Raw genomic sequence first — 13,079 nt, forward strand, 5'->3', positions numbered from 1 at the left:
ATCTTGTGGGGTTTGGTCCTCCTTCCTAGGACAGCCAGTAGCTGGTATGACAAGTGTAAACTACCAATCTGAGGAGAAAGATGGTGTCTTGCTAACTTTGATGCCCAGAATGGCCTTGAAATGCAATCCTCGAGATTTCTATACCCCCCACCCCCGCCCTCATGGCTGTGATTTCAAGTATGAGCCCTAGTACAGCACTTGGCCTAATGCTTTTTATTTTTTGCTATTTACATTTCCTTCATTTTCCCCTTTCTATTTTGTTAGTTGTGTTTAGTATTTTTATTATTCTCTGAAGATAATAAATTATTTGGTGATTGGGCTCTACTAGCAGAGATCTGCAATACAGCAAAACCTTGATACATAGGCCATATAGTATGAAGCTAAATGAAAGGACCTCCAGGATATTGAAACAAAAGCCATATAACGAATGACGGTTGTCCTTAATGTACTATGTTATCTCTCATCTCCTTTGCTGTCCCTTGGGTATCTCATATTGTCACAATATCTCACTTTGTTATCTGATATATTGAATTTATTTGTATTTGGTTATTTGAAATTTGATAGGGAAGGGGGGAAAACCAAGACGGGGGTGCGGTGGGGGGGAAGGGTAATGGGTACCAAGACATGTGAAAGGGTATCAATGTATGTGAATTAATGCACCTTCTATCTGGCAAATATCATGTAACCCTTTTATTAATTACAATAAAAATATAAAAAAATTATTTGGTGAGAAAAAAAAGCATAACAAAAAGATGTGATGTCTTTTAAAGGTTACACATTTTACTTGCCCACATATAGGAATTTATTTCTGCAAACCTGCTATTTAGAAAATAGAGACTATTTAGAAAGGCATTTTTTCCCCTTTTACCTTGCTTATATGAAAAATCCTCTTCCCTATAACTGTCTACTCATCTCTAATTGGAAATCACGAAACCTCTGAAAACAATGCTCCAGGCACATGGTATGTGGCCTTAGGAAAGACTCCCCTAAGTCTCCCAACCATTTTGCAGTGACTTGGAAATGACATGCAAGTCTTGCAGCTACTGAACTGGACATTTCTGGGAAATATATAAATGGCTTGCTGTGAACAGCAACCAAGTTTTAGATACGAATAAAAAATACATAAGGTTCTCAAGTGAACAACAGGACAACAGGACAGTGGCCCACTTCCTGAAGGGCAGGGAAAGCACCAGCTGACCTGACCTCCACTCACCTCAGCATAGAAATGCACTGACTTGCTGTCGGCCAGCTGTAGCTGTGACGTGAGCTCTACTATCCTTGCCATGTAGTGATTTTTAATTAAGTCTTCACGAGATTCCACATCTGGAACCTAAATAGAACACAAAGGAAAAGACAAATGCCAGGGAAATGAAGACATTCGGGGGAGGGGGATAATATTTTGCATATTTTCACTTGAAAAGTGATGAGAAATCAGTTTGCTCAGCCCCCAAAGAAATGTCAGATGTGGCAGATAAAGAGACAGCCCTGACTCCTTTCCTTTCCTTTCCTTTCCTTTTTATTTTTGGTGGGGGGGAGGGGTGCTGTCCCCGAGCTTTTTTGCTTAAAACTTAAGTTACCACTCCACTTCCAGCTTTTTGGTGGTTAACTGGAGATAGGGATTTCACAGACTTTCTAGCCCGAGATGACTTTGAACCACAATCCTTGGATTTCAGTCTCCAGAGTAGCTAGGATAACAAGTGTGAGCCACCAGTGGGGAACCCAAATGTTTTTTTTTTTAAATTCTGCATTTGCTCATCTCAGAAAGAAATCATGCTCACATAACTTCTCAGAAGAGAACAGAACTGAGGGGGGGTGCTGGAGTTCCCTGGGCCACAAACCTGTCAAATCCCATCTGTCTGACTCTTATGCCATCTTCTAATTGGAACAGGGAAGGCAAATGGAAGGAAGGGATTTATTGGAATCCCTAAATTTTGAGCATTATTCTTTTTCTTTTAAATTATCTTAAGAAAATGTACTAATGTACTAATACACCATTTCTATGCTAAACAGTTTTTGCCCTGATATAGATTGGTATTTCTTTCAGTTATTTAGCAAGAATGATACGCTACTAAGTTTACTTTAAAAATACATAAAGAAGTTCAAGGTTATCTATACTATAAGTAAACCAGCCTACTATTTTTATCATTTGCCAAAGTGAGTAATAAGATAAATGACTTCAGTTTTTGTTAATGGTTCTTTATCAAGTTCTACCTTAGAATTCTTCAAAATTCAAATATGTAAACCTAGATGAAAGCCAAATCTGCCCTGGGTTCACTGGCTCCAAACACCGTGCTCATGGCACTCCTACTCAGAGCTCTTGAGGAGCCCTGCCTTCCTGGGTGACCCTGGGAGAAGAGCCTGCTCCTCTGCCTTACACAGTGTGCCAGACTGGTGAGGGTGACACCTTGTCAACTCCCAGAACATGCCATTTCACAAGACAGAGAAGCAGGCTCCAGTGAGCCTCCACTAATGTAAGGGAAAACATTTGATCTTCATTTGCTAAAATTGTCAAAAAAGAAAGAAAGAAAGAAAGAAAGAAAGAAAGAAAGAAAGAAAGAAAGAAAGGAAGGAAGGAAGGAAGGAAGGAAGGAAGGAAGGAAGGAAGGAAGGAAGGAAGGAAGAAAGAAAGAAAGAAAGAAAGAAAGAAAGAAAGAAAGAAAGAAGTGTGGCTTTCCACAGGAGGAAAAATGCTTCTATTTACTAGCAAACTTATGATGCCAAGCGCATATTACCTCACTGTCAGACGTCCTGGTTAAAACCCCAATCTGGAAAACAAGGAGGAGAAATTCTTAGAACAGAATGTGTAAATTCAGACACAAGGAGTTAAACCCATAATACTTCTTCTAAGCCCACAGTGGTTCAAATAACTGGAAACACAGCTCTAGGACTCCCCATATGATCTTTCTCTAGAAGAAGCTGTACCTGTGTGTAAGTAACTGCACTCACTAGTTCTGCTCTGAGGCAGAACCCAAAGACCATTACCAAACCTCCATCATTTTCACTGAAAGCTAACACCATGTCCAGGAACAGCCTTTAACCCCATCTTATCATTTCCACAGTAATTATAAAGCAGAAACTAGGTAAGTTTTGGACAGTTTTATGGAGACCATGATATTTAAGCATTCTATACAGAAAACACAAACAATGTATACTCTAGTTAAGGGCTCAAAAGAAGAAGAAATACCTTTGATATAATATTATATTAATAAGTATTCATCTCAAATTTAAATTTATGGCCGCATTGGGGTTTGAATTCAGGGCAGGTGCTCTACAATTTGAGCCATGTCCATAGGCCTCAAAATTATGTAATTTTTCCAGGCTCGGTGGCTCACGACTGTAATCCTAGCTACTCAGGAGGCTGAGATCTGAGGATCAAGGTTCAAAGCCAGTTGGGGCACAAAAGTACCTGAGACTCTTATCTCCAATTAATCTTCAAAAACAGGAAGTAGGGCTTGGCTCAAGGGTAGGGCAGTAGCCTTGAGCTGAAGAGCTCAGGGACAGTGCCTGGGCCAAGTTTAAGCCCTATGACTCACACACACACAAAAAAATTATATAATTTTAAACATATCATAACACAGGTAGATGTAGCCCTTTTAACAATTAGACAAAAAAAAGGCAAGGAATTTGAAAACATTCATACCTTTGATCTTGAAACTCTAACCCTAAGAAATATATCCCAAGGAAATTACTAATACATAAAGAATGTTAGGCTAGGAACGTGTTTTAATGGTGGAGTACTTGCCTAGCATGCATGAGGCCCTGGGTTCAAGGTAGTAAAAACTATAATCAATGTCCAATCATAGATAAAATAACACATCAGATATAGAATATTATGAATTCATTAACTAACAACCATGTGAAATTTTGTAGGAAAAAAATGGTAGTGGATCAGTTTATTCAAGATAATGTCATTTTTTTCCTTCTTTAATCTCTGTATTTTGTATTCATAACATAGATCTATTATAATCTACATATTTTACATGTATTATAACATACCTACATCTTAACATATTTAAAATTCTATTAATTTAAGCTGTTTTTTTTTTTCTTTGTTGTGGGACTTCAACTCTGGGCCGGAGTACTGTCCCTGAGCTCTTCAGCTCTAGGCTTGAGTTACAGCACCACTTCCAGTTTTCTGGCAGTTAAGTGGAGATAAAAGTCTCTTGAACTTTCTTGCTTGGGCTGGCTTTGAACAATATGAAAGTATACCATAGGTGCTCATTTATTTACCTCAAAAAAAGAGAGGGGATAGTCTCCATAATCACACCTAGGAAGATGGCGAATCATCTGAGATCTGACAGTGCTAAAACACAATGACGCAGGCACACATCCCTAGAAATCAAAGCCAGCCTGGACATGTTACTAAGAGGAGCACTTAAATACAAGAAGGACCAGACCTGATCCTCACAAGCGTCAGTGAGGGCCGCAAGGAGTGGGAAGAACAGATGGCCCTGAGCAAAGAGGCTTTGGTGACACCAGGCTTCCTTCAGCTTATTATGAAACACTTGGAAAAATGCCCCTAAAAATTTCCTTCAAACTTTTCCCTAATTTCTTCCTTTCCAGATTTTTATAAAATTTTTTAAAGCAGGTGGAATATTATTATTAGAAAATTTTATTTACAAAATAATTTGAATTCTAAAGTGCCAAAAGAGAAGTTTCTTTACCTTCTAAATTCCTGAAATTAAAAATAAGGCAAAGCCAGGCACCAGTGGCTTATGCCTGTAATCCTAGCTACTCAGGAGGCTAGATCTGAGGATCATGGTTCAAAAATCAGCCTGGGCAGGAAAGTCTGTGAGAGTCTTATCCCCACTCCAATTAACTACATACACACAAAAAGTCGGAAGTGGAACTATGGCTCACCCAGGCCCTGAGTTCAAGCCCCAGGCCTGGAATGAATGAATAAATAAATAAATAAAGCAAGAAATTTCAATCTATAAGTTAATTTGCCAATGTATTATCTTATAAAAAAAAAAGAACTAGCTGGTGGGTTTCTATATGATATGTATGCAATAGAGCTTTAAACTTTCTATGATACATTATATATAGTTAAAAGTAGTGTTAGTGGGACTGGGAGTTTGGTCTAGTGGTAGAGTGCTTGTCTAGCATGCACGAAGAACTAGGTTTGTTTCCTCGGTACCACATACATAGAAAAGGCTGGAAGTGGGGCTGTGGCTCAAGTGGTAGAGCTCTATCTGAAGAAAGCCCAAGGACAGTGCTCAGGCCCTGAGTTCAAGTCGCAGGACTGGCAAAAAAAAAAGTGTTAGTGGCCAGGTCCTGATCAAACCTATGATGCCAGCTACTTGGAAGGCTAAGAATGGGAGGACTGATTTGAAGCTAGGCAGGGCAGAAAAGGTCATGAGACCCCCGTACTGAATGCTGTGACACATTCCTATCATCCTAAGCTACAGGGGAGAACACAATTGGGAGAACATACTTCAGTTCAGCCCTGGCAGAAAAATCCTTGAGACCTGACTTACTAAACTGGACAAGGTGGTATATTCCTGTCATCCCAGCAATGACTAGAGGCCTAAAATAGGCTAAATGGTCCACGTACAGGCCTGGGTGGGAGTCTGGGAAGAAAGCAAAAGTCTCTCTTAAAAGTAACCAGCAATTGGGGCCGGGAGTTTGGCCTAGTGGTAGAGTGCTTGCCTAGCATGCACAAAGACCTGGGTTCAATTCCTTGGTACCACATACATAGAAAAAAGCTGGAAGTGGTGCTGAGGCTCAAGTGGTAGAACTCTAGCCTTGAGAAAGTCCAAGGACAGTGCTCAGGCCCTGAGTTCAAGCCCAGGACTGGCAAAAAAAAAGTAACCAGCAAATGGGGCCAGGAGCGTGGCCTAGTGGTAGAGTGCTTGCCTAGCATGCATGAAGCCCTGGGTTCCATTCCTCAGTACCACATACACAGAAAATGCCAAAAGTAGTTCTGTGGCTCAAGAGGTGGAACACTAGCCTTGAGAAAGCCCAAGGTCAGTGCATAGGCACTGGGTAATGGGTATCAAGACATGTGAAAGGGTATCAATGTATGAATGCATGTGAATTAATGCACCTTCTATCTGGCAAATATCATGTAACCCTTTTATTAAAAGTAACCAGCAAAAAACAGAGCTGGACACCTGGCGTGGTGGTGCACGCCTGTAATCCTAGCTAGTCAGGAGAGTAAGATCTCAGGATCCAGGTTTAAAGCCAGCCTAGGCACAAAAGACCATGAGACTCTTATCTCCAATTAATCACTAGAAAACAGGAAGTGGGGCTGTGGCTCCAGGGGTTAGGGTAGTAGCCTTAAGTTGAAAAACTCAGGGACAATGCCTTGGCTGGCAGTTCAAACCCCATGACCCACCAAAAACAAACAACAACAAAAAAAACCAGAGTTGGAACTCAGGGTCACTGACATGATTTTGGATATATAAATATAACTACATAGACATACGAGTACATACTCTATGGACATAGCATTATATTATATAGATCAATATGTATCTATGGCATATAAACCATCAGCTTAATTTTAATTTTGTTCTTAAATTTATGTGCCAGTGATTGTATGCAGAGATCCCATTCTTGAATACTTATTTGTTAAACTTGATATTTGAAATATGATGTAAAAAATCAATGTCAAAATCTTTCAATAAAAAAAAAAAGAGCTGGAGGTGTGGCCTAGCAAGTGTGAGGTCAAGTTCAAACCTCAGTGCTTCCCTTTGCTAAAAAAAAAAAAAAAAAAAAAAGCAATCAGTATTATTTCAATAAGTAGATATTTGATCCTTGGTTAGAAACATAACCCACATCACAAGTGTTTTTCATAGAGAAACAGAATCATCTTAAATTCGACTTCCTCTATCAGGAACTCACCCTTCACAAAATACTAGGAAATTTTAAGGCAGTTACTATTGAATGGTATGCCCTGCCTTTTTTAAAGAATATGTGAGTCATTCTTGTTATAAACTGGCATGTCAATAGAGCAAAATCTTGATACATAAGGCCATATAGTATGAAGCTAATTGAAAGGACCTCCAGGATATTGAAACAAAAGCCATATAATGAATGATTGTTGTCCTTAATGTACTATGTTGTCTCTCATCTCCTTTGCTGTCCCTTGGTTATCTCATATTGTTACAGTATCTCACTTTGTTATCTGATATATTGAATTTATTTGTATTTGGCTATTTGAAATTTGATAGGGAAGGGGGGAAAACCAAGACGGGTGGGGGGTGTGGGGGGGGAGGGAAATGGGTACCAAGACATGTGAAAGGGTATCAATGTATGTGAATTAATATACCTTCTATCTCGCAAATATCATGTAACCCTTTTACTAATTACAATAAAAAATAAAAATAAATAAAAAAGAAATAAACTGGCATGTGACTTAGGTGGTTGCTATCCTTAGAATGTCTGTGTTTTCCCAAAATTCCTCCACTGAAATACGTAACCTCCAAGGTAATAATCTTAAAGGGTAAGGACCTTTGTGTGGTGACCTGATGATCTCATTCACCCCTCTACATGTGAGAACACAGGGAGCAGCCATCAAAGAATCAAGAAACACGTCCTCCCTGAACACCAAATGTGCAGGCACCTTGACCTGCACATGCCAGCCTTCAGAACTGTGAGAAATAGATGTCTGCTGTTGTAAGGCACCCAGTTTGAGATAGTCTATTATAGGAACCGGAATGGTCAAAGAAAATGATGAACACTGAACACTAGGTTAGACCTTACAGGTCAGCTTTAGAGTAAGAAAACTGCAGACAAGGACATGCCTGAAGCCACTCACCAGACTCGTGCTCTGCATGGGCTCGGATGTAGCCTTAGCTGTAAACTCCTCCTGGCCAGCAGTAGCAGGAGCTACAGAAGCAGCATCCTGGGCCAGCCCAGCAACCTGCCCACTGCTTGCATTCTTCAGCTTGTCTGCCATCCGTTGGTTCTCTTTCTCCAGCTTGATTTTGGCTAATTGTGCTTCCAACATCCAATGCTCTTTTTCCTGCTCCAGTTTAGAAATCTTTTCCAAACTCTGTTGAACCTTAGAAAGTAACAAAGTTTTTGCATCTTAGAGAACAATGGAGACAAAATTATTTTATAGAATGTAAACCATAACTATTTCACAGAAGTGAAAACAATAAAGCTTGACCTTCCTTGCTTGCACTGAGACAATTATTAAACAGGACACAAGAGACATAATCATAAAGAAATAGAAATAAAGTAGAAAAAATCTATAGTCATCAAATGACAAAAAAAACATCAAATAAAAAGGTAAATAGTAGGGGAAAAACTCTCTAATGTATTCAACAGATGCATTAACATCTAGAACATATGAAGAATTACCTACATGTCTCCAGAGAGTAACGTAAGATGAATTCTCCTCATTCCCATCTCCTGCCTATGAAGCAGAGAGGTATCCTTTTCCCTTTCCTATTTCTTCCTTTTCCCTTTCCTATTTCTTCCTACTCTTTATTTCTTAAATTAAATCCTCATTGAATTAAAAGAAAAAAGAATTCTGTATTGACCAAGATTACCCAGAATTACTTAAGCATTCTTGAGATAAATATACAAACAATAAACAAAAAACACCCAAAATAGAAAAATAAACAGTAGGACAAGACCATAAACATAAAAGAGAAGGTACTCACTGATTACTAAGAAAAACCAAGTTATATCACTCAGTTGAATAAAATTCAAAAAAAGGCAGAAAACACCAAGGTGGGAATGTTTGTGGAACAAAAAGAACTTTTAGGCTCAGAGTGCTAAATGAAACAGTTCAATATTGGGCAATAAAATAATCTACAGTTTTGGAATGCAAAATAAGGTTACATTTGAGACAGGAGAGAGGACTACAGTATCGGGAAAGTTACAAGGGTCCTTGTAACTTGCTCGTTCTCTCTCCCCTTTCCTCGTTCCCTCCCTGCATTTCTCTCTCCTTCCTTCAGCTTTTTCATTCAAGGTTAGTGCTCCACCACTTAGGCCATAACTCTACTTCCTGTTTTTTGTTCATTGGAGATTAAAATCTCATCCTATCCTAGGCTGGTTATGAACCTCAGTCCTCAGATCTCAGCTTCCTGAGCATCTAGGGTTATAGGTGTGAGCCACTGGCACCAAGCTCCCACTAATTTTTTCTCAGGTGTGTCACATGAAGAAATATACTATATGCTCTGTCCTTTTTGAATCTAGTGCCAGTTATAGTAATACATTCACTTGTAAAAATTCATTGAGATACACATTCATAATTTGTATACAACATTGTACAGTGGATTCTAATAATTTACCACTATCCTGATTGAAGAGTTACCACGTACCAGGCAGTGTGTGACACTTTACTCCTATTATCCCAAAGAAGACTCCTAAGACACCTACAATTCTTATTTTCTACAGAGGAAAGCAATGGTATCCAAGAGCTATGCCATCTGCTAAGCTAGAGAGAACTAGAGCCAGGAGTTGGGACCCCATCTGCCTGGCTCACAGGTTGGATTCTCTTTGCAGTACCACAGTGCCTCCCACTGGCTGGAAGCAGTCTTGCATCACTGAAAGGTGGGTAATATCCTTTCCCTTTAGAGAGGCAGGGAGGCCCACAGTGTCCAGAACACAGTTCCCCTCTAGTAAGTGGCAGCAGGAATGCATTAGCTCTGGGGTCAGACAGGTCTGCCATAGCTCATTTAGTCAAAATTTACTTCGTTTCCTTGCATCTTACTTTCCTTACATTAAAAAAGAAAATCCAAAAAAATTCATTTTTAAGGTAGTACACATCTTACTGGTTCTGAGAAATGTTTTTCAGGAATTCCCTTTTGGATTAAATTTTTTATCTCAACATTTTGGTAAATTAATATTAAAGGGATAAGTGATGTACTTCCAATGGCAATAAGGTCAGCTTCAACAAAGCATTTCTACCACTGATATCTCTCTCCCTTCCCTCCCCCATTCCTCCCACCTCCATCCCCATGTTTTTTTTAAGAAGTATTTTGAAAATTAAACATCAGTTTGATGTTGAAGTAAGTCTCTGATAATACCTAAACTGGTGTCAATTTGCATCAATTTCTAGAAGGAAAAATACCTCCCACCCCCATCTGTCCCTCCAATTGAATTGACAAACTAAATACTGGAAATTTCCCATTCGTTATGAAATGAAATAACTTGACAAATCTGTTATCCTTCTCCTCTTTACTTCTTTAGTATTTCTGGCATTTAAAACTGATAACCAGAATCCTTTATACTCCCATGTCCTGTACTGGAAGCAAAAAATATTTCCCCTTTTCTTCCTCCCATTTATGTTATACTAAAATAAATCCATGCTAAACTAAAAAAAAAGTTCCTACAGAAATAATCATCATGGTCAAAATATGTTATTACTCAACTACCATCTGTAACACCAACTGAATCAAGATGACTTATTTAGAGCATCAACACACACATCTTTCAACAAATTATGTCTATGGTCCTTTTTAGTCTGCATAGAATAATGGATTTTACATATTACATATTTATCCAGGTGGTCTTTTCAGTCACTCAGATGCTTATAACCCCTAAACATTCCTTCCCGGGCATTTAACATTTCTGCTATTTAATAAGTTGCATGACTTTCTAGGCACCATACCTGCTGTGCAAGGCCTTCTCGACTTTCTGTGGAGCTGAGAAGGACCCGGCGGTTGGCCAGGGCTTCTTCATAAGGCACAGACTCCAGAAGCGGCTACAGAAAAAGCATTGTTAAAGAATTTTTAAAAATACCATGTCATCTCTCCTCCAAGCCCAATAACACAAGACTACTCTATTTAGAATGTGAAAATCAATCCAGCTGTATACCAACACAGACCACCTCCTTTAAGGTGAAAAGAATGATGGACATCTTGTCACAGCAAACTAAAACCATACAGAATTGCTTTGAAGTACAGATGAAGGACAGAACAGAAAATTCAGACACAAGAAAAGGCAAACAAATCTACTGTGGAACACATAATACATTTTTTATTCAAAGGAGAAACCAAGAGGCTTGGTAAACGGTGCAAGAACAACCAGCTTATCATTTTACTTTTTGTGGTGATGGTAATCAAGTTTTGAACTCAGTGCTTTGTGCTTGCTAGGCAGGTAATCTACCACTGAGCTATGCCTGTAAAACATTGTTGCACAGACCTGGTCCATGCCTGACCCCAGGACACTTCTATTTTTCTCTTCCCATTGCAGCTAAGCATTCACCACCATCTACAGCTAGTTGTAGAGTCTCCTATGTATGCCTTGGCTGGCCTGGAACTACAATCTTCCAGGTCTCAGCCTCTCAGAAAATTTATGCATTTCTGAGCTCTGTTCAAAAGGAATACACTGTGTCCTACATACACAAGGGCACTGCAGATTGCTAAAGACACTCAGAATGAAACGTATATCAGGTTAACAAAAGAGGGTTGGGGACCACTGGTTCATGCCTATATAAACTTACTTAGGAGGCTGAAATATAAGGATCAAAGTTTGAAGCCAGACCAGAGACACAGATCTAAGACTCTATTATCTCAAATTAACTAGCATAAAGCCAGAAGTACTTCAAGTGACTGCCTTCATCAAACAAACCAACAAACAAGAGTACATGAGGTTTGAAGTCAAGCCCCAATACCAGCACATACACACAGCCCCAAAAAAAGAAAAAAGGAAACAATTCCAGCTAATGCCAGTGGCTTGTGCCTGCAATTCTAGCTATGAAAGCTGAGGTCTAAGGAGTGCAGTTTGAAGCCAGCCTGGGTAGGAAAATCTGTGAAACTCAGGTCCAATTAAACACACACACACACACACACACACACACACACACACACAATTTCAATTCTGTATTTTGTATATAGGTTATACCCTTATACAAGAACACTCATTCTTTATAAATGTTTAGTGACTGGAAGCTTACACATCAAACTGATACACAGGTAGAAACTGAAATCCAGGGTTACTATATATTCTAATTTAATTTAATAATATGTTTTGTATATTTCATAATTAAAGCTTTTGATGAAGAGGGGGAAAAAAAGAAATGTAAAAATTTCAGAATACCCATTGTAGCCAGGCACCAGTAGCTCACATCTGTAACTCTGGCTACTCAGAAAGCTAAGATCTGAGAATTGCTATTTGAAGCCAGCCCAGGCAGGAAAACTGAAAGACTCTACCAAAGTCCATGAGACTCTCAGTTCTAGAGGCAGAGGAATAGCTTTAAGCAACTATCTCAGGGACAGTGCCCAGGTCCTGAGTTTAAAGCCTAGGACTAGCACACACATACAATACAAAGAATGAATGCCCATTGCTGCACTGCATATAACTGAAAATAGACATATAACAATGAAATGATTAAGTTATTCACATTATACAAATTCTATAAAAAGTATTATGATGATGACAGTTGAGCATAGTGAAGCATGCCTGTAACCCTACCTACCTAACAAAGGTTAAGAATAGCACATTTGAGGGGCCAGGAGTTTGGCCTAGTGCTAGAGGATTCCTCGGTACCACTTACGTAGAAAAAAGCAGGAAGTGATGCTGAGGCTCAAGTGGTAGAGCTCTAGCCTTGAGAAAGTCCAAGGTCAGTGCTCAGGCCCTGAGCTCAAGCCCAGGACTGGCAAAAAAAAAAAAAAAGAAGAAGAGCACATTTGAGTGGTGAGATTTAGGATGGTCATGATGTATCTTTTGGCTTTAGTGTGTGTCAGTTCTGGGCTTGAAATCAGGACCTGGGTGCTGTCCATTGCTTTTTTTGCTCAAGGCTACTGCTCTATTTACTGCTTTAGCCACAGCTCCACTTCTAGCTTTCTGGTGATTAAATGGAGATGAGTGTCACAGGTGTTCCTGCCCAAACTGGCTTCCAACTATGATCCTCAGATCTCAGCCTCCTGAGGAGCCGTGACTACAGGCGTGAGCCACTGACATCCAGTTCTTCAGATTTTTTTTCAAAGACCATTTATTAAAATTTACAGATTTCCATATTTTTTTTTGTAAGTGAAGATTTCTGACACTTCACTTTTACTGCCTGCTGGACTACTTCACCACAGGTTCCCCACTGGGAACACGAATCTGCTTCTCATGAAAGGTCTGGGCTTCTATCACCTTTTCTCCAGATTATTTACCCATCTGCTGAATCCCAA

At 39.4% G+C, this 13,079-nt stretch overlaps 1 protein-coding gene across 3 annotated transcripts in view; it reads right to left on the reverse strand.

The window, feature by feature from the left end:
* Positions 1 to 13,079, reverse strand: part of Ppp1r21 (protein phosphatase 1 regulatory subunit 21) — a 63,206-nt gene that overhangs the window by 8,759 nt on the left and 41,368 nt on the right. For all 3 annotated transcript variants that reach the window (XM_090336977.1, XM_090336975.1, XM_090336976.1), the window contains exons 16-19: positions 10,571 to 10,663; positions 7,763 to 8,008; positions 2,733 to 2,765; positions 1,214 to 1,330 (exon numbers count right to left, since the gene is read on the reverse strand). In XM_090336977.1, the coding sequence (XP_090193103.1) occupies positions 1,214 to 1,330; positions 2,733 to 2,765; positions 7,763 to 8,008; positions 10,571 to 10,663 (489 nt within the window). The remainder of the gene's footprint in view (positions 1 to 1,213; positions 1,331 to 2,732; positions 2,766 to 7,762; positions 8,009 to 10,570; positions 10,664 to 13,079) is intronic.

Source organism: Megascapheus bottae, chromosome 7 (assembly GCF_031878675.1).
Source record: "Megascapheus bottae isolate mThoBot1 chromosome 7, mThoBot2.hap1, whole genome shotgun sequence".
NCBI classification, from domain to species: domain Eukaryota; kingdom Metazoa; phylum Chordata; class Mammalia; order Rodentia; family Geomyidae; genus Megascapheus; species Megascapheus bottae.